Source organism: Calypte anna, chromosome 6 (assembly GCF_003957555.1).
Source record: "Calypte anna isolate BGI_N300 chromosome 6, bCalAnn1_v1.p, whole genome shotgun sequence".
Taxonomy (NCBI): domain Eukaryota; kingdom Metazoa; phylum Chordata; class Aves; order Apodiformes; family Trochilidae; genus Calypte; species Calypte anna.
The window spans coordinates 823,272-850,859 of NC_044252.1; the positions used below are offsets into that span (position 1 = coordinate 823,272).

The window sequence follows — 27,588 nt, forward strand, 5'->3', positions numbered from 1 at the left end:
CCCAAAGAGCTGTGCTCGATACTTTGGTGGAAAATCAGAACTTCCAAGCAGGAGTTTGAGCTTGAAGAAAATGTCCTCATGGTGTAGGTTTGCTGCCTCCACCTTCTCATCTGATATCTTTACATCTATATCTTTACATCTCACATAAACTATAGTGTTAGAAGTGTTGGCCCAGATGACCCAGCCTGACACTCTGTGGTTCTGTGATCTTCTTTTTGGATGCTGGTCCAGGAGGTGGCCCTGGGAAACACCACTCCTCTGCACCCCTCATCCCCAGGACACGTGCTGTGGCTTTCCACCAGGATGCTTCCCACCACCTATTGCCACTGCTTCCAGACAAGCTTCCAGACATTTCATTTCCATGCATTTCAGGCCTGTTTCACTCCCAACCATCTCTACATCGTGGCTGCCAAGGGTGTGGAGGAACCTTTCTCAGCATGAGCATTGCTTGGACCTGCAGCTTCCCAGAGAGTTATTCAAGTGCCTGGAGATCTTTTTCTGACATTTCTCTGAGAATAAACAAAGTATTGGTGGGTTAAAGTGTAATGAAATCTCTCTGTCTGTAGTTCCAAAGTACTTTGTTTGCTTGTGGCTGTTTACCCAGCTTTCAGCAGGTAACACAGGCAAGTGTTGGGCAGGCACAGGGTGGTGGTGAGACCTGGCACCAAGCTCAGCTTCTGCAGCCAGGGAGCCTGAACTCTCCTTGCCAAAGTCCAAACCTTTCCCCTGGGAAAAGGTTTCCTCTCCCCATGGCTGCCCCGTGCCCAGGAAGGTGCAGGATGGGCACATTTGACCAAGGAGCTCCATTTGCAGAGCAGCTGCAGAGGTGCTTGGGGGAACAGCTCCCCTGGATGGTGCATGAAAGATGCAGGGTGTAAGGAGAGATCCTGCACCCAGGTGCTGATGGAGGCATCCTCTGCATCCTCTGCAGCTGTAGAGGACAGACAGGCTGTGGGGGAAGGTGGAGGAGCAGGAGGAATGTCCCCCTTGGAGCCATCCATACCCCATGCCCAGAGGTGATGCTGTCTGGAGGGGCCCTGCAGGTGGCTGGGAGCTGGGAGCAGAGCTGGGGGGGACTGCCAGGGGAAGGGCAGTATGCAAGTTGAAGCTAAGAAATCCTACTCCTCTCAGCCCCACCACTCTGGGGTGATCTAGTCCCAGAGAAATAAGCACACTACAAAGCCAAAGGTTTCATGGACACAGAAACATCAGCATGGAAAGGTGCTCAGCAGAGCTTGGGTGGGTGCTGCAGTCTGATGGGTGCCTGGGGAGAAGGTGATGGTTGAGGATCTCCTTTCAGGGAAGTCACCTCCTTGCAGGTGTGCAAAGCCTCCTGAGATTCCCAGTTTGAAGGCTCTGGAGACTCCCCTGACCCCCCCATCAGCTGCTGATGGGGATGGGTACAGCCCCACCTCTGCCATCAGCTCTGCCCCTTCCCCCCAGACCCTGCTGGGCTGGGAGGCAGGTGAGGGCAATGGAAGGTGCTAACCTGCTGGGCTGGCTTCCCCTCTCCACTTCAGGGCTTTCTGAGCCCAGCTGGCTCCACAATTTAAAAGGGGTGGGCTAAGAGCAGGGGCTTTGTGGTCCTTGGCAGGAGAGCAGATGGGGGTTGCAGGGCCGTCCAGGGCTGCATTTGGAGCTGTGCTCTCTTGAGCACTCCTTGCTCTCTTTGTTTGGGTTGTAGGGGCTCAGGGCAGTATTTTTCCTGACCTCACCTTGCTGGTTTGTGGCCAAGAAAGGCTGCAGCTCACCTTACCTCCAGGTTGGGAAGGGAACACTTCCTTTGTGCTGACTGCTTGGGGTGAGTAGCAGAGGGTGGTGTCAAGAGGCTTTCAGGCTGCTGGATTTTATTTTATTTTTTTTTTGCACGGGGCAGAGGCATGCTTGGAATGAGGAGAAAAGGGTGGGTTTTGATGGGGTGGGAGTGTTGTTTGAAAGCTCCGATGCACCTTGTGTAACCAGGGACCTGGGTACATGACAGCAGCCCAGGGTTTTGGGGCAGGGCTGTGCCTGTTGCTCTTGGCTGCTGGGTTTCCCCATCACCACCTTGGGTGTGGGGTTTGGGCTCTAGGGGACTCCATCTTCCCTGTGTCTCCTTTTCCCTTAGATACTGAGGGGACGGCACACGCTCTGCAGAACGACTCTGACTGTGGGGTCTGAGTATCTGGGACTCCAGCTGGCTCCAGGGAAGTCTCTGTGTCCTACACTGGCTGCTTTGTCTTTGAGTGGGTGAGTGACCCCAGAGGTTCTGCTGGGGGGTAGCTGATGTTCCTCTGGCTGCCCTGAGTTTTCCTGTGCTCCCCCAGGATGGCAATTACCTCCTCCTGCTTGGGCTGGAAGGAACAGATGCTGCTGGACAAAAGGTTCTGTGGGAAGAAAAGCTCCTCAGGACCTTCCTGGTGAGCCCCTGGCAGCTCCTAGGGAAACCTGGGGGTCCTCTGCCTGGGGGGAGGAAGGGCCCTTGCCCTTCAGGTGGCTCAGGGATGGGCCAGGGGGCTCATTCCTGTCCAGAGGTCCCCTTGGAGAAGGGTTTGGATGTGGGAGCCACTGACTTGATGGAGTTTGGGGTCTGCTTTGCAGTGGGGCCAGTGGGAGAATGTCCTTTGTCTCTGCTGGCACACTCTGGATCCTGCAAGTTCAGGGGCTGAGCCAGCCTGGGTGAGGTTGTCTCAGAACCCTGGATCTTCACACACACACCCCCATGCAGCCCAGCCTCTTGCCCAGGGCTGCAGACAGGACCAGGGAAAGGCAGGACCCATCCCAGGAGCTTCCAAAGCAGCTCCAGGGGCTGTGTCTGACCCTCACCTGAGCCCAGCTCCCCTGGCTCTGTGTGCAGACTCCCCAGGGTGCCTTCCACCAGCATCCTCTCTGTGGTTTTATGACTCCTCAGGGTGCCTTTGCACCAGCATCCTCTTTGTCCCCCTGTTCTTGTGGTTCACCCCCCACCTTCTGCTCTTTCTCCCAGCCCTGGATGCTCCAAGCAGCAGTGTCTGCTCTGCAGTCCCAAGGCAGGACCGGCTGCCATGTGTCCCCTTGCCTGTCACCCAGGGGGACTGTGAAGCCCGAGGCTGCTGCTCTGACCCTCAGGACAGGCTGACCCCCTGCTACTATGGCAGCACAGGTCAGTGTCCCTAGATGTCCCTTCCCCAGGAGCTGCAGGCTGGGTTTGGTGGGTGCCAGCCCTGTGGGTGCCTGAGGGATGTGGTTTGGGCTGCCAGGAAGGTTCTGCCCCACTGAAGTGTCAGGACAGAGCTGGGTTGGTGGCCAGCAGCAGTGTGTCTCTTGGGGCTGGTGGCACTGGGTGTGCTGTGCTTGGCTTTTGCTGGGGGACCCCTGTGCAGGAGGACCTGGGGAGCTTCCTGGCCTTGCCTTGGCTTGGGATGTCTGAGCTGGAAGAGGAGATTCCATCCCTGTCCTCCCCGAGCTCCAGGCTGGGTGTCTGTCCTGTCTCCCCCAGTGACAGCTCACTGCACACCAGAGGGACAGTTTTCCATCGCTGTCTCTTGGGATGTCACCCTGCCACCCATCCTCCTGGGCTCCCTGCAGCTGGCCAGTGGCCACCAAGCTGGCTGTGTCCCTGCCATGGCCACCAGTGCCTTTGCTGTCTACCACTTCCCAGTCTCTTCCTGTGGCACCACCTTGCAGGTAAGAGCTCCAGCTCCCCCCAGCCTAAAGAGCTGGTACCATCCCAGGTGATGGGCAGGCACCTCACAAGCCTTCCAGAACCTTCCCCCAACCTGGTGTTGATCCAGCTGCAGTGACAGTGCCTGCTCTGTCATTCCAGGTGACTGGAGACCAGGTCATATATGAGAATGAGTTGGTGGCATCCCGGGATGTGAAGACTGGGGACCATGGCTCTGTCACCAGGGACAGCACGTTCAGGTGATGTCCTGGGGCTGATGCTGCTGGGTGCCAGGGGGTTCCCCCTCATGGGAGGAATTCCTCTCTGAGCTGGCTAAGGACTGGGATGTCTCTGGTTGGTGGGAATAAAGCTGGTGCTGCTCCCTCTGCAGCCTCAGCTATGGCCTCTGAAGGGCGTTTCAAGGACTTGTTAAAGGGGGAGTGTGGGAGGGAAGGTTTGAGGGGTCAGTAACTAAAGCAGCTATTGCATTGGCATCTTGGAGGTGTCAGAGAGCCCTTTCTCACACCCTGATGTGGTGTCTGCTCCACAGGCTCTGTGTCTGCTGCAGTTATCCCATCTCTGGGAGCCCCATTCCCTTGGGTGTCCAGGTCTTCACCTTGCCACCCCTCCTAGCTGTGTCCCAGCCAGGTCCCCTGGCTTTGGAGCTGCGTGTGGCCTCAGGTAGGAGGGAGAGAGAGAGAGAGGTCTGCAGGACCTTCCCCAGCCTCTTCCCAGGGCTGCTCCTTCCCTGCCCTGCTGGGAACTCCAGGAGATGATCCTGAAGGATGCACTCAGGTTGCCTCTTGGTTTCTTCCCCATGGCTCCTGGGTTTCTCCCATCCCAGATGGAGCCTACACTTCCTACTATGCTGACAGGGACTGAGGGACCCTCTTTATGCAGAAGTCAGGCTCCTTCAGAGAACAGACCCAGACCTGGTTCTGGTGCTGCAGCACTGCTGGGCCACCCCCAGCAGCACTGCCTAGCAGCACCAGTGGCCAGTGCTGGTGGACGGGTGAGTGACTGGGAGGCAGCATTGCTCAGGGGGGTGCCTTGCACCTCTCTCACTGCTGGCTGCTTCTCCCCAGGTGCCCTTATGCTGGGGACAACTACCAAACAGAGCTGGTGGCCCTGGGCCATGCCTCAGGGCTGCTCTTCCCCTCTCACCACCAACGTTTCACCCTCTACACCTTCACCTTTGTGGACTCCTCTTCCCAGGAGATGCTCTCTGGGCTGGTAAGATCCTGTCCTGCCTCCTGGCTGAGGACGAGCAGCTTGGGAGAGCACTGGGCACCCAGAACCCCAGAACCAGGGCACCCTCAGCCCCTTTTTGGGGCAGGGGAGGCCCAAAGGCTGGGAGAAACCCCCCTGGAAACCCTTCTGGGACCAGGAAGCCTTTGTGCGTGTGGGTAATTGCATCACTGGAGGGCTGTGACAGCAGGGACAGGGCTGGCTGCTGTGCCAAGTTATCTTAGGGTGTGTGCTTTCAGTTTGGCAAGGAATGTTGAAATTCTCAGGCAGAATTCCATGGAAATAGCTCTTTGTACCTGGGCAGGACTCCTGCTCCTCACATCAGCTTTTTTAGACCCTGGAGATATTTGCTGTGTCACATTGCTCAGCACTGAGGCTTTTCCCCCTTGCTCTGCCTTTCCCCAGCCCCAAGATGGGAGGGATGGGGTGGCTCAGAAGCTGGGGGACAGCCTCACCCTCGGGATCCCCTGTGTGCAGGTGTGTGCAGGCTCTGTCCCATTCCTCCCAGGTGTACCTGCACTGCCTCCCTGTGCCACCAGTCCCTCCAGCAGCCCTGCACCACCACCTGCCCTCCCAGAACCAGTGAGTCTCCAAACCCTCCTGTTTGCCCCCCAAAAAGGGCACTGGGGCTCTGACCTTCCAGCTGGGAGGTGGGAGTCGGGGACAGCTTCCTCAGGGATTTCCAGAGCTTTTTATAGGCTTGGCACTCAGTGTCAACTCCTATGGGAGGTTTGGTGTTCAGGGGTTCTGATGTGCTGAGAAACTGAGCAGGACAAAGCCTGCTGGGGCCTTCAGGGCTGCTGAGCTTCTCACCTCCAACCCTTCCTGTTGCTCTGCAGGGGGTAAAAGGACCGCTGGGCACCCTCCTGGGGACACTGAGCATCCTCCTGGGGACACTGAGCATCCTCCTGGGGATGCTGCCTCCCGTGTCTCCAGCAGAGGTCCTGTGATCTTCCTCCCGGAGGAGCTGAGATGGGAGCCAGGCAAGGATGACCTTGGTAAGCATGCCAGCCCCCCCCTGAACCCCTGAGCCCTCCTGTGCTCCTCTGGAGGAGTTTTAAGTGGGATCTCCCTCCCCTCCAGGAGCAGCTGCAGCCCCCTGGGCTCTGGTGTTTGCAGGCCTGGGGCCAGCTCTGGGCATGGTGCTTGTGGCTGCTGTGCTGTGGGGAAGGAAGAGCTCTGGGAGGCAGGAGATCCATGGCCTGCAATAAAATGGGGCTGGCAAACCCCTGAGGCTGTGGGATTCCTCCTCTTGCTGTGATTATTCTGCTGGGAGGCTGTGGGAGTGATGATGCTGAGTGATGCTTGTTTGTGTCAGGGGCCAAGGTGACTTGGGTCCCCTCAAACACTGGCTTAGGAGTGAAGCAAAACCTGATTTTAAAGCAAACCCTGCAGCTGCTTCTCCTCTGGGGATGCAGAGAAACTGGGTGTGATCCTGAGCTCAGCAGGGAAGTGCTCCTGGGGCAGGATTTAGGGGCAGGGATGGCAGAGCCCTCACCTCTCTTGCTCTGGAAACAAAAAAGGACAGCTGGGATTTAGTTTTTTCTATGGAGGACAAGAAAAGGGAAACTTAATTTCAGCTGAAAAAAAAAAACCAAACAAACCTCAGTGGTTTGAACTTGAGGGAAAAAAATTGGTCTTGATTTGAGGATTAATTTTAAACCTTCATGTGTGAGCAGAGAGTTCAGAGCCTTGAAAGCTCTGGGATTAAAGTTAATTTGACACCACTGTTGGCATAACAGAGCCATGGGTGTGCTTGGCTCAGGTGAGAAATAGAACCTGCTCTTCTGAGGAGCAGCTCGGTGTGGTCAGGGAGAGCAGCTGAGCAGGATCATCCCCTGCTTCCTCAGCTCCTGGGCAGAAATAATCCAACAAACCAAACACAACTGGGCAGTACCTGGCTTGAGGTAGCAGCTTCTGCTCTATTGGCTTCTGCCAGCACCGTGTGTGATGGGAATGTGGTGGGAACTGCTTTTCTTCCAAAAATAATTTTGGGAATGGTATTATATATTTTTTTTTCTTCCCCTGCTGCTTTTGAGTTAAGCAATGCTCTTAGGCTTGCCTGCTTTAAAACCCTAATCAGGAGGAGAAGAAAAGGGCTGCTCCAAGAGGTACAGGGGGAGGGGGAAGGAGATGCTGGGCTGGAGATGGGTCCAGCATCCTCCTCCTCCTCCTTTCAGTTGTGTCTCTGCCAACTGAATGGCCTTGGGACAGGAGGAGCTCCGGCAAAGCAGAGAGCAAACTCCTCATGGGCCTTGTTAAAGTCTTTAGCAGCCTGGCTGTAATGTTGATTAGCAGGGGCAATTAGAGGGCTAATGCAGACCTCACCTCCTTGGCAGGGCTGCTATAAACACCTCCCTGGCAGCTGCTGGAGCCCTCCCTGAGGCAGACAAAGATTTGCTCAGGGAGCTGAGCTGCCTCTGGGGAGGATCAGGGTCCTGACCCAAGCTGCTCCCTGAAGCCTTGGTATGGGCACCAACACCTATAGGATGCTGCTGCTCCTAAACCCCCATTTTTGGGGGAAGAAAAACCACTGAGCATCCATGCTCAGCTGCCTCTCACCTTCCCAAAGGCTTTCCTCACCCTCTGCTTCTCTGAGAACAGCACCAGACTCTACAGCTTGGTTATTTGTCAGAGCTGAACAAGTTCTTCCAAACCTTGGGAGATGACAGTTTCTTCCTTGCCCAGCTGTGCTCACTTAAAGTGTGTGGCAGGTGTTAAACCCTTAAAATACCTTAAAACAACAAAAAATATCTTCAAACAACAGTCATATAATATTGATGTTGGTTTTTTTAATTCAATTTCTTACACTTGCATTACAATGCATCCTGGAGTGGAGAACTATACAGTATGTTACATGTTATAAATATATTTCTGAAAAATACGTGGATATGTTTCATATAATGCTGGAATAAAAAAGAGTGCTAGTTCATTTTAGTTTATAAAAAAAATATACCACAGACAAACCTTTAGTGTGATGGAGGGGTGAGGAATAAGGGTTCATGGTGCCACATCTTGAAACACCTCAGGTTCAGTGTGCACTGATTTCACATTCGTTGCAGCCTCTGTAAAGCTGGAGGGTGTCAGTTAAGGCAGGATTTTAGCCCCCTGCATTTCTGGAGATACACAGACTATTCACAGAATAATCAGGATAAAAATCTTTCTAGCTGTGGAGGGAGCTAGCAAGATGCACAGTGAATAACCAAGTCCCACAGCAGCAGCTACAGCTGGAGCATCATACACAGCACCTGAGGAGGGTGCTAACTTTGAGTCAGCACAGAACATTGTTTTTTGTTTTTTTTTTTTTAATTGGGAGTTTTGGTTTGGAGTGGGGTTGTTGGGTTGTTTTGGGTTTGTTTTTGGTTTTTTTGAGATGCTAAGTAAACCCCTTCTGAGTTCCCAAAGAACCAGAGCTTGGGTGCTGCCTTCACTCATCCCTGAAAACTCCAGCTGCCCTGGGAGAGTGTGGCTGGGCTGCTTTGGATCTGGGAAGAGATCCTGTCCTGGTTCTGAGGGCTCCAAGGGCTGAGCTGTCTGAGGAAGGATCTGATCCATTCCTGCTGCAGTCAGCCCCTTCCTGCCAGCTTCTCACTTCTTGGTTCTCAGGCAAGTGGGGCTGAGAGGGGGAGGGATTTTTAAACCACAGTTTTTTGACTTGCTTACACTGTGATTTAGGGGGTAGGACAATCCTTTAGAGGGTGGCAAAGTTGGTTTGTTTGAATCTTTACGTGCAGGGATTCTTGTGCTAGTACCAGTTAACTGGTGGGCAGAGCCTGCTGCAGCCAGGGCACCTTCAGAAGCTGTGCCTGGCAGCAGTGGCCATGGGGCAGCCCCCAAAAGCTGTTAATATGGCCCCAAAACAACAGCAGCTGTAGGTCTTGTCCTAACCCTTCCTTGCAGCTCTGCTCTCCCTCTTGCCTTCCCCAGCACCACCACTCCACCTACAGCCTCAGGCCACCACCTGCACAACCAGTTAAAAGTTAAACTTGGGAAACTGGAGTTAAAATTAGCTGAAATTAGGAACTGGAGAGCTGCTTCCCCCCCAAAAAAAAGGCAGCAGAAGAGCTGAGGTGGTGCCTTGGGTGCAGCCTCCATCCCCTGGAGAGGCTGACCCTGCAGGGCCCCTGAGTGATGCTCAGGGAAGGTGTGGGACCTCTGGAGAAGAACCAGGCCAGGAGGATGGGAAGCTAGGGATGGCTTCAGGAAGGGGATGGTGTGAAGCCTTGGGTTTAGAGTCTTGGCTTTCCTGCTGGAGTCCAGGGAAAGGGCACAGCTGGCCAGATGCTGCTGGGCAGGCAGGAGCTGTGCTGGGGACAAGCACCAGGCACTCTTCCAGATGCTGCTGTGACCCCCAAAGCTTATTGTAGCTGCAGAAGGTCCTCGGAAAGCAATGGTAAGTTAAAAGCTCCAGTGTTCTGTTCCTGACTCAGAGAGGAAGAAGAATTCCCAAGCCTTTCTCCAAAGTCTCATTTGTTTGGTTCCATCACCGTGGTGCTCCAGCAGAAAACTCCTCAGTGGCTGGGCCTTGGTAAGTACACCTCATGTTCAGGAGTAAATCCATCCATAGCTGAGCAGGCATCACCTCTCCACAGACCCTTCCCAACCTCCCCCTTCCCTTTTTCCCTCTTTCCCTCTTTCCCAGTGCCCCAGGCAGAGCCTCTCTGGTGCCAGGCACAGGATGGAGTTGGCACAAAGCAGCCCCGGGGTTCCTGGGTTGGTGTCCCCTGGTGTCCCCTCTTCTCCTTCCTGGAACACAAAGGTGCAGTCACCCTGAGAGGTTGGAAAAGGCTTTTTTTTTATTATTATTTTATTTGCATTTATCCTCTGGGCTGGTTAGGGAAAGTGGAAGATGAGGCTGAGCCTGGTTCCCTTTTAGACTTCAGGGTAGGAGCAGACTCTTTCTTTCTCAAGACATCTGCTTGGCTTATTATTTTGGGAGTCTTTTAAATGGAAATAAATTAATTTGCTGCTCTATCCCTTATTATTTTAGGAGTCTTTTGAATGCAAATAAATTAATTTGCTGCTCTATCCCTTATTATTTTGGGAGTCTTTTGAATGCAAATAAATTAATTTGTTGCTCTATCCCTTATAGAAAGGCTGCATGATTAAGCCTCTATGACTACAGGTACCTTTAAATTATGGTGTTTTGGTTTGTTTTGTTTTGTTTTTTTAAAGTGAGGGACTGTTAAAATACAGGGGCCAGTCATCAGCTGGCAAAAAATCCCTATAATTTGAACTTCAAAAACCTGACGTGTTCCTGAGTGCTGGAGCATGTCTGGATGAACAGCACTGTCCCACTTCTGTCCTGAGCAAAGGCAAAAAGAAAAATCCCCCCTTGCAAAGAAACAGGTGCTGCTTTGCTGGTGTTTTTACCTTGTTCCATTTGAGTGGGGTCATCAGAAAGGCCAAAGGTTCTCATTCTTTGTGTTTTGCCCCAGAACGATCATGGAGTTCCTCTCGGTTTTCCTCACCTCTGGAGACACAATGTCTGGCCTTAAAAAGGAGGGAAAATCCCATTAAATCAGATGGAAATCAGCAGGCAGGGCTGGGCTCTTGGCACCAACATGCCAAGATGTACCCCATAAAAAAAATAAAAAATAAAAAAACAAAACAAAAAAACCCCCAAAACAATATATATATATATATCTCCCAAATAAGTGCCCTTATCCTGTTTGGCTGGAAGGGCTGGGCTAGCTTGGGGTTTCAGACAAGCTCTGGGGCTTGAGACAGAAACCTTCTGGAGCACTTTGTAAAAGTGCTGGGTTTCTTAATGCAATATTTCTGAGGGGTTTCTTAATGGGACATTTCAAAGCTGTTTCCAGGCAATTCATAGGCAGTAGTTCTCTTGGATTTGGGAAAAACTTTGACTCAAAGCCCTGACTGATGTGGTGCAGACTTTCTTGGTCGGTTTGTTGTTGGTTTTTTTGGTTTTTTCCCCAGCTATTGCTTGTTTTCTTATTAATCTCATGATGGATGATTTGTTTTTTGACCTCCTAAGTTTTTCACGATGGAAAAGTCCATCTGCTGCCTTGGTGCCTTGGTCCTCCTGGCTCCAACCCAGCTGGGTATGGCTGGGGAATAAGAGCTTGGGAGAAGGGGAAGAGGGACAAGGGGTGTGAGAGGAGGGCAGGGGGATGGATATATGGGAGCAAAAATGGAGTGAAAGAGGGAAGCAATTCACTCACTGCAGAAAAAAAATAAAAAGCAGTGGGTGGTGAGAGGGATGGGACTCTGCTGAAGCCCAAAGAAAGTCCTGGTTCTGTCCAGGTTTGGAGGGAAGGTTCCCAGGAGTCTGTATCCCTTCCCCAGCTGGTTCACCCATCTATTTCAGATGGAACTGTTTGATCTCTTTCTGCTTTGTGTTTCTCTGGGCTTCCCAAACAATGGGAGGAAGTTTGCCTCCTACGTGTGCTTGGGCCCCAAACCAGCTTTTCCCAGCTGGAAAAATCACTCTGGGAGCTACAGAGGGGTTTTGTGGGGATTTTTTTTTTTAATTATTTTTTTTTTCTTTTTCTTAATTTTTTTTTTCCTCCCCAGCTGTAATTACAAGATTCCCAGTTCCCCCATGGATTTGGTCAGGTAGGTCCAGGCTGTCTAAGAACAATGGGACATTCCTGAGTGCTTAACCAACTGCTGCTTCCCCAGCATCATCCCATGGAAAAACTGAGAACAGGCTGAAGCACCCTTGAACTTTGCTGCTCAAGGTGACTGAGACCTCAGCTGGAAACGCCCCCAGCTCCATGTCATACCCAGCTTTGGTGAGGAACAACCCCTTACAGCCTCTTCCTGCTGCCTCCTCATGTACCCAACCACCCAAACTCAGCTGGGAGGACTGGTGGGCATGCTCAGCCCCTTTCTGGGGGGTGGACACTTTCTTTTGGGGTCCCTCTGATGTTTCCATCATTCTCACACAGGTTACATGATCCAGTGTGGATCTGGGAGCACCTGGGCTCTCAGGAAGCAAATGCTGGGCTGGTGGGACCACTCCATCTGATGGAGAGAAGGTAAGGAGAGATCTCTGGCCAGCCACAACCTCATCCCAACACCAGGGGGAAGATATCCCCCATCCCTCTTACCTGTACAGCTGTGGGCAAGACCTCTTCAGAGCAGCAGAGGACAGCCCCAGCTTGTTCTGGTTTCTCAGCCTTGTCTTTCTCATCAGATCTTTCATCCTCCCCCAGGCATGGCTCTCACCCTGAGGAGCAAACAAACAAAACCCACCCGTGACTTGAAGGGCAGGACAGGCAATAGATGATGATATTCTGGGGGCAGTGCAGGGTGATGGGAAGAGGGGAGCTGCTTGGTTGTGAGAGGAGTTGGGTCCTGACAAAAAGCAAGGGGTTGATACTGAAGTTTGAACACCTCCCAGTGAGGATTGGTGGGACCCAACCATCAGGAATAATCCTTTGTGTATTTCATTGGGTTACAGGTCCCTGCCTGGGGCCCTGCTGTTCTTGCTGACCTCAGGTTTGGGAAGGAGAGAGCATCTTTAACCTCATTCTTATGCTGAGCTGAAAGGAAAAAAATCCCAGTTTGGTTTCTTCCCTACCCCCATGCACCAAGAAGGAGGGGGGAGAGGGCAGGACAACCAAAACAACCCCAAAAGCAGCAGCCTGGCTCCCATCTCCTCCCCATCAGGCCAGGTGCATTGGTCTCAGCCTTTTCCAAGGTGCTGCCTCCCCTGCACCATAAATCAGAGGGGATCAAGCCTTTGTCTGCCTGTCAGCTCTGCCAGGGCTCCATTTGAAATGCTAATGGAGATTATCAGAGGTCAGGGAGTCCCAGGGCCCCCCCCTCATGTTTGCTCTCCCGGGGCTGAGCTCATCTGAACTGAGCAGCTGAGGAGGAGCCATGCAGTCCAGACTTTCAAAAATCCATGGGTTTATATTTTCCCCTAGATTGTTTTAAGCAATGGCAGGGAAACCTTGGGAAAAAATACCCAACAAAAAAGCTCATGCCCCAGGACTAGTGTGCTGGGGAGGAACAACTCCCATTTACTATGAAATTCTCCACCCATTGTCCCCTGGGGACATTGTTCTGCCCTGTCCCCAGGTGCCACCAGCAGAGCTCCAGGGGTGGTGGCCACCTTGGGAGCCTCCTGGGTCATTCCTGGGGCTCTGCTCAGGCTTCAGCTCAGCCCCTGGGGGTGCTGAGAGGCTGCTGGGTGCATTGCCCCAGGTGAGGCTGGTTACCCAGGGGAACACCAAACCTTGGTGTATACTCCTCAGGACTGATGGGTGCTGTGGGAAGGGGCTTGGGAGCCTCAGCATTCAGTGCCTTATTTGTGGTGCTGCCCCAGAAAAATATCACAGAATGTCAGGTTGGATGGGACCTCAGAGATGATCAGGTCCAAGCCTCCTGACAGCCTGGTTTGTGTGGGATGGAAGCACTGCTCATGTCACAGAAAGCCCCCAGAGGCCATGCCCATGGCAGGCACAGGTGACAGTACCTACCCAGCTGTTCCTGCTGGTGTCCAGACCCTGAAAACAAAAAGAAATCAAATTATAAACAAGGAGGCAGTGAGAGCAGCTTACAGCACTGGGAACAGGAGGTCAGTACATGATATGTTCTCTCCTCCCAGCTCTGCCCTGGAGCCCACCCAGAGCCCTGGGGCAATCTTTCATTATTCAGTCCCTCCTCCTGAGTGTGATCATCCCTCCCTTCCTCCTTCCCCTCTCTTTTCCATTCAGGCTGCCAGTTCCCTTGTGTAGCATTTAGCAGCCATGGGACCACTGGAAGCATCATCTTCACATGGAGACCATGGGATGCATTTAGGGCTGGGACTTCTCCCTCCTCCTCCTCCTCCTCCTCCTGCTCCCCCTGGGATGCTGGCCCCAGGCTGCTCACTCACCTTTCTGTCTGCAGGGTCCTTTGGCAAAGCCTGTCCCTCAGCCATGCCACCAGCTTCTCTGAACTCATTCTCCTTGTTGTTCTTATTGTTTGGCTGCTTCCTGAGCCCCACCACCAGCTGGCTGCTCCCTGAATCCCAGCATCTCTCCCTTCCTGCAAGGAAAGGCCAAGGACTTGCTCACTTTTCTCAGCTGTGTCCTGGGCACTGCTGCCAGCAAAGCTGCAGCTCCAGGTGGGATGAGACCTTGTGTGCTTCCACGCCACACTCCAGTGGAAAGAAGGCAAGTGTGCCAAGAAAGCCTGCAGCCATGGGAGACTTCCCAACAGCTTCCAAGTCATCCTCCAGGAATGTGTCCTGTGCCTGCCTGAGAGAGTAACACTGGGCAGGAGGATTTCCATCTTAATCAACCCCTCCTTTGGCTCAGGGGGGATTCTGAATCCAGAAGGAGGAGCTCTGTGAATGGACCCAAAGGAGTTCCAAATGGTTCCCAAAGGAGACACCTGGTTTATGATTCATTTGTCCCCAGCTTTGTAGCCACAGCTGCTGAGCAAAAAGTTCCCCTCCCCACAGGGGAAGAAGCAAGTGGAAAAGCATTTTAAAAGAAACCTTTCCCCCTAAGGTGTGGTTCCAGTACCACCTTGCTGCTCCATTCCTTAGGGGAGGGGAAGCTGCTGGCCAGAGGATGACACAAAGTGATGGCCACCAAGAGAGGAGGTCAGGAGGTTCCTTTGGACTCACCATGGCAGCTGCTCAGCTTTTCAGTGTTGCCTCCAATTTCTGGGATGATGGAGAGATCAGAAGAGTTCCCAGTCTGAACCAAGAGGCTGTGAGGTCTGCTCCTCCCAGAAAAAAACATCTTCACATCTTGGTAGGAGCTGAGGAAGATGCTGGCAGCTCCACAGGAGCAATGCTGCAGAAAATACTCCTGCACCAGACAAGAGGAAAGCATCGTGGGCTCTCAGGCTCAGAAATCCCAGCCCATACTCTCAAGCTGAGCCCCACCAGGACAATAATTTAAGCACTGCAAGATCTGAACATCTCATCTTGGGGGGGCCCTGAACAGTGTGAGGCAACTGTAGCTGAGAAGGAACTGCTGAGAGAGCTTGGAAAACACCAGAAAAAAAAACCCCACAACCCACATCAAAGCTCCAAACACTTAAATTGGAAGCATGGTGCCTTTCATTCCAGCAGGAGCTGGGGAGGAGGGGACACCCACCCCAAGATGAGGATTTGACCCTGGATTTGCAGCTTGGATGAGTTACTTGGAGGCAGTGACTCAGAGCTGGAAAGCTTCAGGAAATGTCTGAACAATTCCCAGGCTTGGACGTAGGAGGCTGAATTCCTCTGCCTGGGAGAGATGGGGACAGGGAAATGACAGGGAACAACCTGACCCACAGCTTGGCTGGGGCTCCGAGGAGGAGGAGGATGAAGCAGGGGCTGCACCCACTGCAGGTGGGAGAGCAGCACCCAAGGGAGCAGTGACCCTGCTGGGAGAATGAAAGGATTTCCACAGCAGGGCTGGGAAGAAATAGCTGAGTGTGACAAAGCCCTTCTGCTCCTCTGGGGAGTGATAAAGTAAAGAGGGAGGGAAGAAAAAAAAAGCAAACAAAAACCCAACCAGCTGGAAGCCTGGTGTGATGGCCAAAGGAAAAGCAATGAGGGGCAGAGGTGTGGTGGAGCTGAACAAAACGTGCAGGGGCTAAAACGTTGTTTGGAGGCTGAAATGATTTGCAAATTTTGATTGAATTCCTCAGCTCCCTCTGGTTGATAAATAATAATTATTAAAAAAAAAAATAATGGGAACACTGAGCTGTCTCACGTCAGAGATTCTTGGTGTGGCAGCTCAGAAGCAGGGCAGGGGAAGAGCAGGGTACTGGGCAGTGGCATCACTGCTGCTCTGTCCTGATGTGTCTGGTCTGGGGGCCATTCTGCTGTTCTGACAGTTTGAAAACAGAGGGGAAAGAGCTTTTAATCCAAACCCCATCTGTGAAGGAGATCCTTGGAAATGTTTTGATGGCATCGACTGACATCTGTCTGATGTGTTCCTGGGAAGTTTCCAACCAGAGAGCAGCAGAAGCCCCTGACTGTGAGGTGGCCAAAACTTGAGCTGAGGGATGCTTTCTACATCTGAGAACCCAAAGGTCACAAGCACAGAAGCCCAAGCCCACCCTAAGGGAAGCTGAGCCCACTGGGGGGGGGCTTGGGCTCCCTGAAGAGCAAAACTCTCAGCCCAGGTGGGTGTGGGCTCAGGTAAATGAGCACCTTCCCTCACCCAGCCTTGGAATTTTCCATCCTGGGCCTGGAGTACATCAGCTAGTGGAAAACACTTCTGGTGTCTGCTTACCTCTTTGATCTGGCTCATCCTCAGCTCTTTCTGCAAGCTGCAGACCTTCTTTTGGAGGCGGAGGTTGTGCTCCTGCAGCTGCCCAATCTTCTCTATCAGCTGGCAAATGTGTTCCAGGTACCCCAGCCCAGAGCCCAGGGCTTGGCTGCTCCCCCTGTTCACCTGCAAGGACAAGGCAGCAATGGACCACCAGCAGAACCAGCATCAGAACCATCCTTCCCAGCAGCTTCCCCCTTGGTACCAATCAGTCAAACCACCCCCCTCTTGCCAAAAGCAGCCCCCTGGGTTTATCTTACTTCACCAAATAAGTCCCTCTCTACAAAAGCAGGAAGCTTGCTCTGTCTCCTTTCCCACAACAATCCCCATTTCTGGGGAAATGCCAGCCTGGGGGACTCTTCCTGCCTTTTCATTATGTCAGAAAGCTCGTGGGGTGTTCAACAAACAAGCAGCACTTGGATTTACTTCTTTTTTAAACAAATGATGGCATGGTGTTATTTATAAACAGGTATTATTATTATTATTATTGTGATCATGATTATTATTGCCTCCAGATGCTTTTGTGTCAGGCTGGGACAGAGGTCACATGAAATCAGGAAAACTTGTGATGGCTCCAGGACTTTGCATCCCTGGCTCTCACTGTCCTCTGGGGCAGGTTCTGCAGAAAGTGGGGGCAAGACCAAGGTTGCTCAGCCATAAAAAAAAGTGAGTCTGGAGTGGGAAGAGGGGCAGGAACAGCAAAGCCCGAGTGGTCTTTGTCCCTGGGAGTCCTCCCCACCGGGCTGCATTTTGGGGATGGTTTTTTGGGGATGCTCATCTGGCAAGGACCCCTCACAGCTCATCTGGCAAGGACCCAACGTTCTGACTGCTGTAAAATCAGGTTTTTCCTCTGAAGCCGCCCCTGATGGAGCTGGGGGCTTTTCCTTAGCCAGGTTTCATGGAAAGGTGTCCCTGGCAGGCAGGACCAGCGGGCAGGAGCTGCTCTTCTCCAGTCAGATGGGAGCTCAGTGATGGTTCCTGCAGCACCTCGGGTCTCCACGCTTCTTGAGATGCTCTTCCCTTTCTCTTGTGGGTAGTTCTGGCTCCTACCATGCTCCACAGTGCCTTCAAGCCCCCAGTGGGGCAGCCAGGTCCCTTTCCCCACCTCCCATCAGGAGCAGCCGGGAGCAAACCCCCTGGGTGAGGCCTGGGCTGAGCGGGAAGCATTCGTCACTGGCAGCTGACAGCCCCAAAAAAAGGTTTGTGAATAACAGGAAAGCCAGGGATCGAGCTGTGCACTTCTGAGGCCTCCACCCTTGCTGTCCAGGAGGGGCTGACGCTCTCTGATGGCTTCTGGCTTCCTCCAAGTGGCACGCAGGAGCCCACGGGCTGAGCAGCAGGGATGGATGGCCCTGAGCTCTCCTGCTCCCCCCAGAGAAGGGGTTTTTATGGTTATGATTGTTATTATGCTTGGGCCTAGGATCACTGGCACTGTGTCATAATGGCTGGGGGTTCCTTTAATTTTTATTTATTTAAAGATGCCAATGCTGCCTCTCTTCCTCGGGTGGGGGGCTGCCTTGGAATGTAAACGTCCTGGAGGTTGGCAGAGCAGAAGCATCAAAAGCTGTGTGTCTTCAGACTGACCCCACAACCTTTCCTTTGGCTCCAGAAGGAAATGCTTTCATTTCGGCTTCAAAGTTCTTTCACTTTGCTGTTTGACAGCTTCCACTTCCTCCCCTTCTTCCCAAAGGGAACAGCAGCAGCCCCAAACAAAAGATCAGAAACCTTTGTTTAAGAAGTGCCGGGCTGAAAAGAGTGGCCATGGATTTCCAGCCACACCATTCACCCAATGAACCCAAATGCTTGAAGCATTTGCTCATTTCCACTCTTTTTTCTTTTTTTTTTTTTAATTCCCTTTTCAGAGTTTTTCCTTCCTGCTCTCTTGGAAGCAGCCCCAGCACCCAGAAGGACCTCTTTCTCCTCCTGGGACTGACTCCTTGCTCTGGGCTGGGGGCACCCATCAGCTCTGGGGCCAGAGGACCATCTGGAGAGGGTTCCTGAGCCCTGTCCTGCCTCTGCTGTGGCTTCAGATAGCTGTGGAAAGGGGCAAACTTCCTCAGCATCCAGGTCACAGCTGTATTTATCCAGCTCAGAAAAACAAACAGAGCCCAAGTGCTCTGGGGCAGGGAGCTGGAGCACTCTCAGCCAGTGAGGATATTAAAAAGGAGGGGAGATAAGCCACCAAGGGCTTCGTTTCCTCTCCAGCTCCTTTCTAATTTATTCCCTTGTTTATTTAAACGCTCTGCTGGGGGAAACTGAGGCTCTGTTTCCCAAAGGATTTAAATTGGCTTCATGGGCAGGCAGAGCGAGCTGGGCTGCAAACCCTCGGGAGTGCAGTGGAGCGTGGAGGGAACTCCTGACAAAGGCTCCTCATAGTCAAACTCCCCTGCTATGGTATTTTCTTTTTATTATTTAACTCCCTGCCAAAAGACCAGGTTGCTTTAGGCACCATGCCAGCATCTGTCTTCCCCTGGGTGTGAGACAGCTCTGGGAGGCAGGAGGTTGGGTTGTGTGCTGCCACAGGGAGCTGGGACACCTCACCCCTTCCTGCCTGAGGATGGTGCCCAACTTCAGCATCCCCAGCTGAAGAGCAGAATCAGATCCATCCTCTCAGCCAGGGCTCTGTGAAACATCACATCTCCACAAGCCATGGAATTACCTCACTGGTACAAAAAAAGAGCTCCTGAAGATCAGCTGCCAAGCTTTGCTGCTTACAGAGGAGATTTCCTGACAGATGATGGAATCATCCTGCTTGGAAACGACCCTCAAGACCATCAAACCCAACCACCAGAGGTGATGGGACCTGCCCCCTGAGTGGGGTATTTGGGCAGGCTTAGCTCTAGGATCCAGTGTAGGTGTTCCTTACCTCACTCAGCCTGCAGCACTCATCCATGTATTCATCCAGACTGGCACTCGTGGGACACTTCTTCAGCTGGTGGCCATGGATCTGGAGGTCTGGTGTGCTGCCTAAGTTCTCTGGGAAACTGTCAGCTAATGTCTTGGGCTCTTCCAGGGGAGCAGGGGTGGGGAGAATTCTTTCCCTGGGAAGGTCCATCTCCAGGGTAGGTTCCTTTTCCAAAGACTCCCTTTCACTTTGGTCAAAATGTCCATCAGGGCTTTCCTCCTGAGGGACCCTGAAGCCTCCCAGGGAAGGTGCCGGACCCTGCCCGGTGTCTGCCTCCTCCTCAGCTCTCTTTGCACCCTCTGGCTCCTGGGGGCTGACTTCTCCAGCATGTTCCTGACATGTTCTCATCACCAGGTGGTTGATTTCTGGGGAGGAGGAGGTGCTGAGCACCCCGGAGTCACAGAAGGAGTCTCTGCTGTGAAGCACAAAGCTCTTCTCCGAAGCCGTCGGCGTGGAGGGGGAATTGGCCCCGCTCGGCAGCTCCACCCCGGAGTCCTCGGACTCAAATTTGGAAAACCTGTGGAGCCTGCACTTGGACTCGAAGGTGCTGAGGTCAGGCAGCCTGGCTACACAGTCTGTGCTTCCCAGCCCATCCGCAGAGCCGGGCAGGGAGCCTGAGCTGGGCTCTGCTGGGGCATCCGCTGCCTCGGAGGCTCCGGGGTGGGTTGGTGGGGAGGGGGCAGTGGGCAGAGGGGACTTCTCTGTGCTGGCTGGGTCAGCTGCAGCCTCCAGCATCAGCCCGGGGTTCTGGATGCCTTCATTGCTCAGGATCTTCATGTGGGTCAGCACAACCTTGTCCTCAGCTGGTGGGCTCTTCTTCCCTGCTTCAAGGAGAAGTCAGAAAGTCATAAAAAGGCTGAAACCCCCCCACGTCCCATGAGGAGGTGCCATGGAAACCTGTCTGCAGGGAGGTGGCAGGGGGGGACAGCCCTGCTTGGGGTTTCTGGAGCTCCACAAAGCTCCCCAGAGTCCTTCAGGGGGGTCAGAAAGGCAGAGCCCTGCTTTGGCAGGCAGAGAGGAACCAACACGTGGGGCCAGACAGAGTTTTAGGGACCACCTCTCCCCTTCCTTTCCCCAGCACCACTGACACTGCTTCCAGGCTGAAGGGTTTCCTCTGCTGAAATGGATCCTCAACCAGCAAAGGGAAAAAAAAATGGAAATGGAAATCTGTCTTCAGTGGATTTGGGGTTGCAATAAGCTATTTGCAAACCCTTTATGGGTTTTTTTCTCTCTGTGTTTTCCCTGCCACACACACAGGTGACCAAACCCAGGTACTGATAGGAAAAGCAAATGAGGCACCTGAGATCTTTTTATTTCCCTGCCTGTATGGTTTCAGCTATGAAATCATTTCCTTCAGTGAAGAGGAGCTGGGGGCAGCTTTGCTCCTGAGCTTTTGTGCAGATGGAGAGGGAAGAACATCCCAGTTATTCCCCAGGGGGATGTGGTAGGACAGGCTCTGGCTGCAGGGATGGACAAGAGGAGCTGAAGATCTGCCTCAGGGTTTCCTTCCTGAATCCTCATAACCCACAGTGCAGCTCCAGATCCATCTGGGACCAGGAACCCTTCTCCAGCCTGACCCAGAAGCCCCACAGCCAAGGGAGACCCTTCCTCACCCAGCTGGAAATGGAGCTTTTCCTGCTTTGTTTAAATCCCTTCTGCTCGAGCAGGAGGATCCCTTGGGATGCTGTGGAACCCCTGAGTGCCTGTAGGCAAACAGAGAGTCTTGTGTTTCACACATTTGGATTTGCATGCAGGGATAAATAAACCCATCCTGGAGGGCTTTGTGTGGCCCTTGGGCACAGTGCTTGTTACCCCTTTATTTATTATATTCTATAATGTTATGTTGCTATGTTACATTATGTTATGTTGTTATAGTATGTTAAATTATTTTTATATTATTTATTATCATGTATTCGATTGTATTAAATTATACATTGATTTTACTGTATGATGTCATATTTATTACATCATATTAAAAATATGATGTTCTACTTATGTTATTATACTGATAATACTTCTTTTATTGTACCCATTACATTTATTTTATCCTCTATTTCATTTTAGCCTCTCTATTTTATTCTCCTTATTCCATTCTGTCTGTGACACACTCCTCACAGCCAGAACAGCCTCTGCCTGCCTTGGCAGGACTCACAGCCAGCCCTGCACCACAAGGAGCCCATTTGGGGCCACCAATAATGCAGCCCCAGCTCATTTACCCACGGAGATGCCCCTGGGGAGGCTTTGGGGGCATCACCCCAACCCAGCCCGGGGCAGCCCCTTGCCTTCCCCTACACCCCACACTTCCCTTGCACTGGGGATTCTCTCCCTGTCTCTCAATCTGCCCCTTTTTTCTCTTTTTTTTTCTTGTTTAACCGGTTCCACCCCTGGCCTACACAAAAATGTCTTTGTCTGAGATCAGGCAGCAGAATATGAAAACGAGGGCTTCTTGCTCCTCACAGAAGGAGGTGGCAGATGTTTGGTTCCTTCCCAACCCAGATCGTTGGGTGGTTCTATCCTTTTATCCCTCATGCCTACAGAAGCTGCAGCCTGGACCATGGAGTTTGGCTGGGCTGGGGGGTAAAAAAAGAAAAAAAAAAGAGAAAAAAAGAAAAGAAAAAAAAAGAAAAAAAGAAAAGGAAAAAGGAAAAGAAAAAAAAAGAAGAAGAAAAAGAAGAGAAAAAAGAAAGAAAAAGGAAAAGAAAAAAGAAAAGACAAATGAAAGAGAAAAAAGAAAAGAAAAAAAAGAAAAAAATAAAAGAAAAAAGGGAAAGAAAAATAAAAGAAAAAAGGGAAAGAAAGAAAAGAAAAAAGGGGGGAAAGAAAAAAAGGAAAGGAAAAAAAAAGAAAAAAAGAAAAGGAAAAAGGAAAAGAAGAAGAAAAAGAAGAGAAAAAAGAAAGAAAAAGGAAAAGGAAAAAGAAAAAAGAAAAGGAAAAGGAAAAGAAAAAAGAAAAGACAAATGAAAGAGAAAAAGAAAAGAAAAAAGAAAAAAATAAAAGAAAAAAGGGAAAGAAAGAAAAGAAAAAAAAGGGGGGAAAGAAAAAAAAGGAAAGGAAAAAAAGGGAAAAAGAAAAAAAAAAGAGGTGGAATCTCAGAGCTGAAGGTCCCTTTGGTCCCACCAGCTCCAGAGAAAGGTTTTTGCTCTGGCCAACACAATTCCTGTGCTCTCCCCATCCCATGGTCACCCCCTGAAGCTGTCCCTGCCCATGCAGGGGGGTTGGAACCCCCTCTTTAAGGTCCAACCCGACCCATTCTCTGCTTTCACCACCACTTTTCATTGCTCCCTGAGCTCAGACCTGGCAGGTCCTGATCACCCCCACGATGTTTGACCATTCCTGGGTTCTCCTCCCTCCTGATGAACCAAAACTTCACCAGCCCCCTGCACAACCAGAGAGGAGCTGCCTGGGATGGGGCTCTGACCCTCTCCTCCTCCATCCCAGGAGCCTTTCCCATGGCCCAGGAGGTCATCAGCACAGGGATCACCCACAGTGAAGCCAAGGGCCTGAAACTCAAGTTTGTCTTGCTGGGAGGTTCTGCTCCTTCCCTCCCAGCCTGGGGAACCTCAACCAGACCTCAAAGAGGGGCACCCCAAAACCAGCATCACCTTGCCAACAAACAGCAGAGTGCTGCAGTCAAAGCACAGCTGGGCAAGTACCAGGGAAAAAAATAAAAATGAAATCAACCAACCAACCAAAAAAACCCCACCAAAAAAACCCCCAAACAATAAAAATAGAAGTAAATAAATAAAACCCCAGAACTATCAAAGCCCAGTGAGCCAGACCCTCAGCTGCTACAAATGAGCTCATTACCAGGGCCCTGCTTGTGTCAATTAATTAATGCTGGATGAAGGCTCAGCCTATAAATGCTTCAGCCACCTCCCTGCAGAAGAAAGAAGGGGCTCAGGGGGTTTTGTTGGGGTGGGGAGGGTCAGGATGCTGCCCAGAGGCTTCTGCAAGGAGGTGTGAAGAGCTTGGTAAGAGGGATTTACTTGTGCTGGAGGGCAGCCAGCTTTGACACTGCTGCTCCTGGGAAATCAGCCAAGTTGTTGGGGTTTGGGGGGGTTTTTTATGTTGTTTTTTTTTTTTTTTTTTTTGGTTGGTTTGGTTTTGGCTTTTTTTCTTTGTTTCTTTCTTGTTTTTCATTGTTGTTTTTCTGTTTCCCTTTCCCCCCTGGCTTGGTTCCCCCCATCCTTTCTGGGGGTGGGGTGGGGGCAAGGCACCCAAGGAAAGCTGCTGCTGGTCAGGGTTCTGTGGCTCTGGAATCCCCCTGCAGATAAAGGGGGTGCCCTGGGGTTTAATGAAAGTCTGCACCTGGTGGGGTTTGGGTTTGTGCCACCCTGGGCAAGTTGCTGGGTTCCCAAACCTGTACTGGTGGGGAACTGGGACTGCTCCCCAGGTGTAGGAGTGAGCCAGGTAATGAATGGCTGGAGATAATGAGAAGGGGGGGGAAAGGAATTGATTTGTCCTGGCTCTAAACCTCTAGAATTTTACTTGGCTTCCAGACTGCTCTCTAGGATATTTCTCATGGGTACCACCAAAGACTGGGATGTTGGGGGAGCAGGGATTTAGCTCAAACAAGACCAAAGTCAACCCCCCCATTCCTACCCCTCTGCTTAGCCCGGGGCAAAGTGCAGATGGAAAAGCTCCAGAAAAGGTTTTTTTTCAGCATCCCAGGAGAGTCGGAGCCTGCCCTGCAACTCCTCCTGTGCTGGGAAGGATGGTGAGGCAGCAGTGGTCCCTGGGCTGGAGTTATTCACCCTCTTGAAAAGCAAAGCTGAGCCTGACATTTGGTCCCTGCATTCCCTCAGCTTCCTTCCTTCCTTTATAAAAAAGAAACCAACCCAAACACCCTTTCCCTGCCTGTGGCTCTGTCACTGGGGCTGCTCCCACAGCCCTGGCAGCCCAGCTCAGGTGGCATTTCCCTTTCACTGCTAAGCAGGGATTTATTTCTTTCTTTTTTTTTTTTTTTCTCCCCTGTGATGAGCTCGCAGTTTCCCAGCATTTCAGAGAAAAGGGGTCACTTCCTTTTGGAAACAATAGGCATTTTTTGCTGCTGACTCTTCCCCTCTATGGGGTGAGAGGGCTGTTCTGGCACCTCCTTCCCAGCACTCAGGACTTGGTGTGTAGGCAGGACCTTGTGGATTATTCTTATGCTGCCAAAAAAAAACCCTAAACAAACCAAAAAAGCCCCACCACCCCCACGCAAAAAAAAAAAAAAAATCACAACCAAAAAACCAAACAAAAAACCCCAGCACCCCCTTCCAATTGACTCTGGGAGGGAAATCTATTTCTCTAGTTCCAAATTTCAGTTTACCCACCCAGGGAACTGAAATGCACGTGGATTCATGGCAGGGGTGAGCCACAGTTCTGTTTGCCTGAAATGCTGAATTCCAAGAAATAAGTAAGGCCAAGCTGAGGTCTGGGGCAGTCCTTGAACAGAAAGCACAAAGTTCTTGGATGCTTTGCCCCCAAGGTGCTCTCCAATCTCGTTGTTAAGTTCCCCTGAGGATAGTTTGGCAATATTATGTGTCCAGAAATGCTACAGAGCTCCCAAAGCTGTGACTGGTAAGGATCCATCCACACAAAAGAGATGCTGAGAGCAGGGCTCAAGCCTGAAGAGGCATTCAGTGCTCTCGTACCTGTGCTCCAGAAGTGGAGATAGAATTATAGATTTGGTTTTTTTCAGGCAGAAAAGGGAGGCAGATTGTTTACTGATGGATCTAGCTGGGAGAACTAGAGAGGAAATGGGGTTTCCAAGCAGAGAGGCCACTTGACATTTTTACAGCTTGCTCCTCTTCATCCCAAGTGACCTGTGAAGCCCCTGGGAGCCAGGAGCAGGTCTGATGGATTAGTGACCTCTGGCACAAAGTCCCCCCAGCCCACCTGGGTTACCAGGAGGTTGGCAGGCACCAGGTTTCAGCCCAACACCTGAGCTGGTCCTCCCTGCCCTGCAATGGAGCTGCTGCTGCTGCTCAGCCCCCACAGTCACCCGTGGGCATTATCTGTGGGGTTTTGTCAGCCCTCCCTGCAGATCCTTCTCCTTGGGAATCCCCATGTGCTCCCTCAAGAAGAAAGATTCAAAACCTTTTAAAAAAAAAAGTTAACCCTAACTTTATGAGCAGGCAAGAGGTGATTTGGCTGATGTAAAAAATAAATAAAAACAAAGGGCACAACCTTTTCTTGCATGTCTGATTCACAGGCTGCCTCCCATGGCAAAGGAGTATCCAGCCAGAAAGGAGCTGGGAGACAGGAGGCCCTCTGCAAGGATGGAACTTGCCCCCCAGGGATGACAGGTATGTAGTAATTCAGGTTTTATTGCCTATAATAAGCTTGGATAAACAACTGTTCAATAGCCTCCAAGACTGAAGGCATTAAGACCCCAGCACGTAACCTGTAGCCTGAAGAGCTCTGGGATTGCACCAGAAAGGTCACTGTTAACCCCTTCTTCCCACAGAGTCACTGCTGTCCCTGGGCAGAGCTCCTGCTGCCCAGAGGAGGTGGCAGTGGGCAGGGGTGACCATGCTCTGTGCTACATCTGGAATATGTCATGGTTGCAGTGAGAGTGGGGACAATCTGGGGCTTTGAGCCTCTTGGCAGGGCCACACCTGGGTCTTGGGGAGGTGACAAGGAGGAGGAGGAGGTCACGGTGGGGATGAAGGGGTCTGGAGCTGCTGATACAAGGGGTCGTGCTGTCCTGATACCTCTGGTCTAACAGCCCCTCAAGGGGGGGAGAAGTTGTAGCTTACTTGAGCTGCCACTCCAAAAAGTGAAAACTAAAATAGTTTGGTTTATATTCTGTACCTTGAGCTGCTTTTGGGGATGGAACTTTAGAGTCCCTGGCACAAAGCTTGCAAGAAACAGCATACTCTGGGCTCTTTCTGAGCTGAGGTGGGGTCCAGACCAGGACACAAATGATACTTGGTGCTTCTCTCCAGCACCTGATGTGTCTTATTTGGAGAATAATAATTCCTCCAGTGAGGAACCAGAGAGATTCTCAGTCTGTTCCTCCAACAAAGCTTCCACCTCCCCCTACAGAAGTCGTGCTGCACCCCAGGGATGAGGCCAGCACTGAGCTGGGCAGGGAGGACCCCCAGGAGGTGTGACCCCCCAGGAGGGTGCTTTGCAGCATCCCCACTGCCCTGCTCTGCCTTGGGCTCTGCCAAGCCCCCTCTGTAGCCACAGATAAACCAGCCCAGGTTTGGTGGTGATGCCAGCTCTGGTTTGTAACCCAGGGGTGCTGGGGGGTTCTGCTCCCTGGGGCTGCTCATCCCGCAGTGCTAAGGAATGAAACGGCCCCAGAGCCTTTGTGCTTGGAGGGGGGAAAAAAAAGAAAAAAGGACAAAAAGCCAAAAAGCCAAAAAGCCTGAGCTCCACCAGCGCTTATTTTGGCAACAGACAGGAAAGTTACAAGTGATCTGCTGCAGGATCGCAGCTGTCTGCCCTGCAAACAAAACCCCTCCAGCTCGGGTCAGTCCCAGAGAACAAAAAAGAAAAAAAAGAAAAAAAAAACAAAACAAAACAACAAACAAAAAACCCAACTCCAAGTCGGGGCAGTCCCCGCAAACCCCTCCAAGCTGGGCTGATCCCTGCTGGATGGGGCCGTACAAACCCCAAAAGCGCCGGGATGCCCAGTGCCAGGGAACCCCCACGTTAGGGCAGCACCCGAGCGATGCTGGGGGGCACCCTGACCCCCCCAGGTACCTTCCCCTCCCTCCCTCCCATTGCCCCCCACCTCGCACTCTCCACCAGCCCCCGCCGCGCTCTTCCCCAAAGCGCTAAGAAAGGGGGAAATAACAAATAACCCCGCTGCCAGAGGAAAAGGCATCCTTAGTTTCCCAGATTCCAGCTTTTCCCTACTCCGGTGGGGTCGGGGCAGGGGGCCGGGGGTCTCCCCGCAGCCTTACCTGCGGGGGGGCAGAGGCAGCCGGCGAGCAGGGAGCGCAGCATGGGGCCGGGGTGCGGGTTCGGGAGGGTGCGGGCAGCCGGTCCGGCGAGACCCGGGAGCGGGGCGGGTCGGGTTGGGTCGGACCGGCCCTAAAGTAGCGAGGGGAAGGAAGAGGGTGGCGGGTGGAGGTTTGGGGAGGGGTGCCCGTCAAAGCAGAACTCTGGGGTTGGGTTGGAGCACTCACCTCGGGGCGCTGGCAGCGTGAAGCTGCGGTGCCAGCTGAACATCCCGGCAGCCGCCGCCCTCAGCTCAGGGGCGGGATGAGGATGATGAGGATGGGGGTGACATCGTGGCTGGGGTTGCTGCCAGTCCCCCCTCCACCACCACCCCCCCGGTGTCCAGCGGGAGCCGGGTTAGGGCATGGCGGGGGTGCAGGGATTTATAAAGGGAGCAGCCCAGAGGAATGCATCTCCTGTGGCTGATAAGCAGGGCGGGCTGGAGGGGTTTGAGCTACCTTTGCAACCCCCTGGAGGAGGAGGAGGAGAAGGGAGGGAGGGAGGGGGCGGGGGGTGGGAAAGAGGAAAAAAGAAATGAAAGGGGGTGGGGGACGGGAGAGAAGAAAAAGACAGAAATATTCCAGCACTTGCATAATGTTGATAAACAACCCCCCTCTCAAGTGGCAGGACAGGGAAGGTTGGAA

General features: G+C 52.3%; 2 protein-coding genes across 5 annotated transcripts; one reads left to right on the forward strand and one right to left on the reverse strand.

Annotated features, from left to right (window-relative positions):
- Nucleotides 1-1,278: 1,278 nt before the first annotated feature.
- LOC103537716 (zona pellucida sperm-binding protein 4-like) lies at nt 1,279-6,081 on the forward strand. Its single transcript, XM_030453151.1, is given in 16 exon segments — nt 1,279-1,465; nt 1,685-1,801; nt 2,108-2,229; nt 2,307-2,379; nt 2,382-2,399; nt 2,966-3,121; nt 3,458-3,645; nt 3,785-3,882; nt 4,173-4,303; nt 4,467-4,499; nt 4,502-4,634; nt 4,708-4,855; nt 5,379-5,392; nt 5,394-5,452; nt 5,710-5,868; nt 5,954-6,081. Coding segments are annotated over 16 exon segments (1,764 nt in total).
- A 2,118-nt stretch (nt 6,082-8,199) lies between these two features.
- On the reverse strand, nt 8,200-27,388 carry LOC115598528. 4 transcript variants are annotated; one of them, XM_030453278.1, is made up of 10 exons: nt 27,133-27,388; nt 26,908-27,037; nt 18,968-19,827; nt 16,066-16,227; nt 14,460-14,646; nt 13,722-13,873; nt 13,324-13,350; nt 11,947-12,065; nt 10,244-10,363; nt 8,200-9,616 (listed from the first exon to the last, which is right to left on the reverse strand). In XM_030453278.1, the coding sequence occupies exons 2-9, from the start codon at nt 26,948-26,950 to the stop codon at nt 10,267-10,269; spliced, it is 1,647 nt and encodes a 548-aa protein (XP_030309138.1). In that variant the 5' UTR covers nt 26,951-27,037; nt 27,133-27,388; the 3' UTR covers nt 8,200-9,616; nt 10,244-10,266. The 4 variants fall into 4 exon arrangements, with proteins under 4 accessions (XP_030309138.1, XP_030309136.1, XP_030309137.1 ...); XM_030453276.1 differs by having other exon boundaries at nt 18,968-19,830; XM_030453277.1 differs by lacking the exon at nt 26,908-27,037.
- Between the last annotated feature and the right edge of the window lie 200 nt (nt 27,389-27,588).

Coding starts and splice junctions, on each gene's coding strand:
- LOC115598528 (XM_030453275.1), bottom strand. CDS start 27,175: ATGTTCAGCTGGCACCGCAGCTTCACGCTGCCAGCGCCCCGAG. Junction 13,351..13,721: donor AGGACCCTGCAGACAGAAAG/GTGAGTGAGCAG, acceptor TTTTGTTTTCAG/GGTCTGGACACCAGCAGGAA. Junction 10,364..11,946: donor TCTTGCCCACAGCTGTACAG/GTAAGAGGGATG, acceptor CTCCTTTTTAAG/GCCAGACATTGTGTCTCCAG.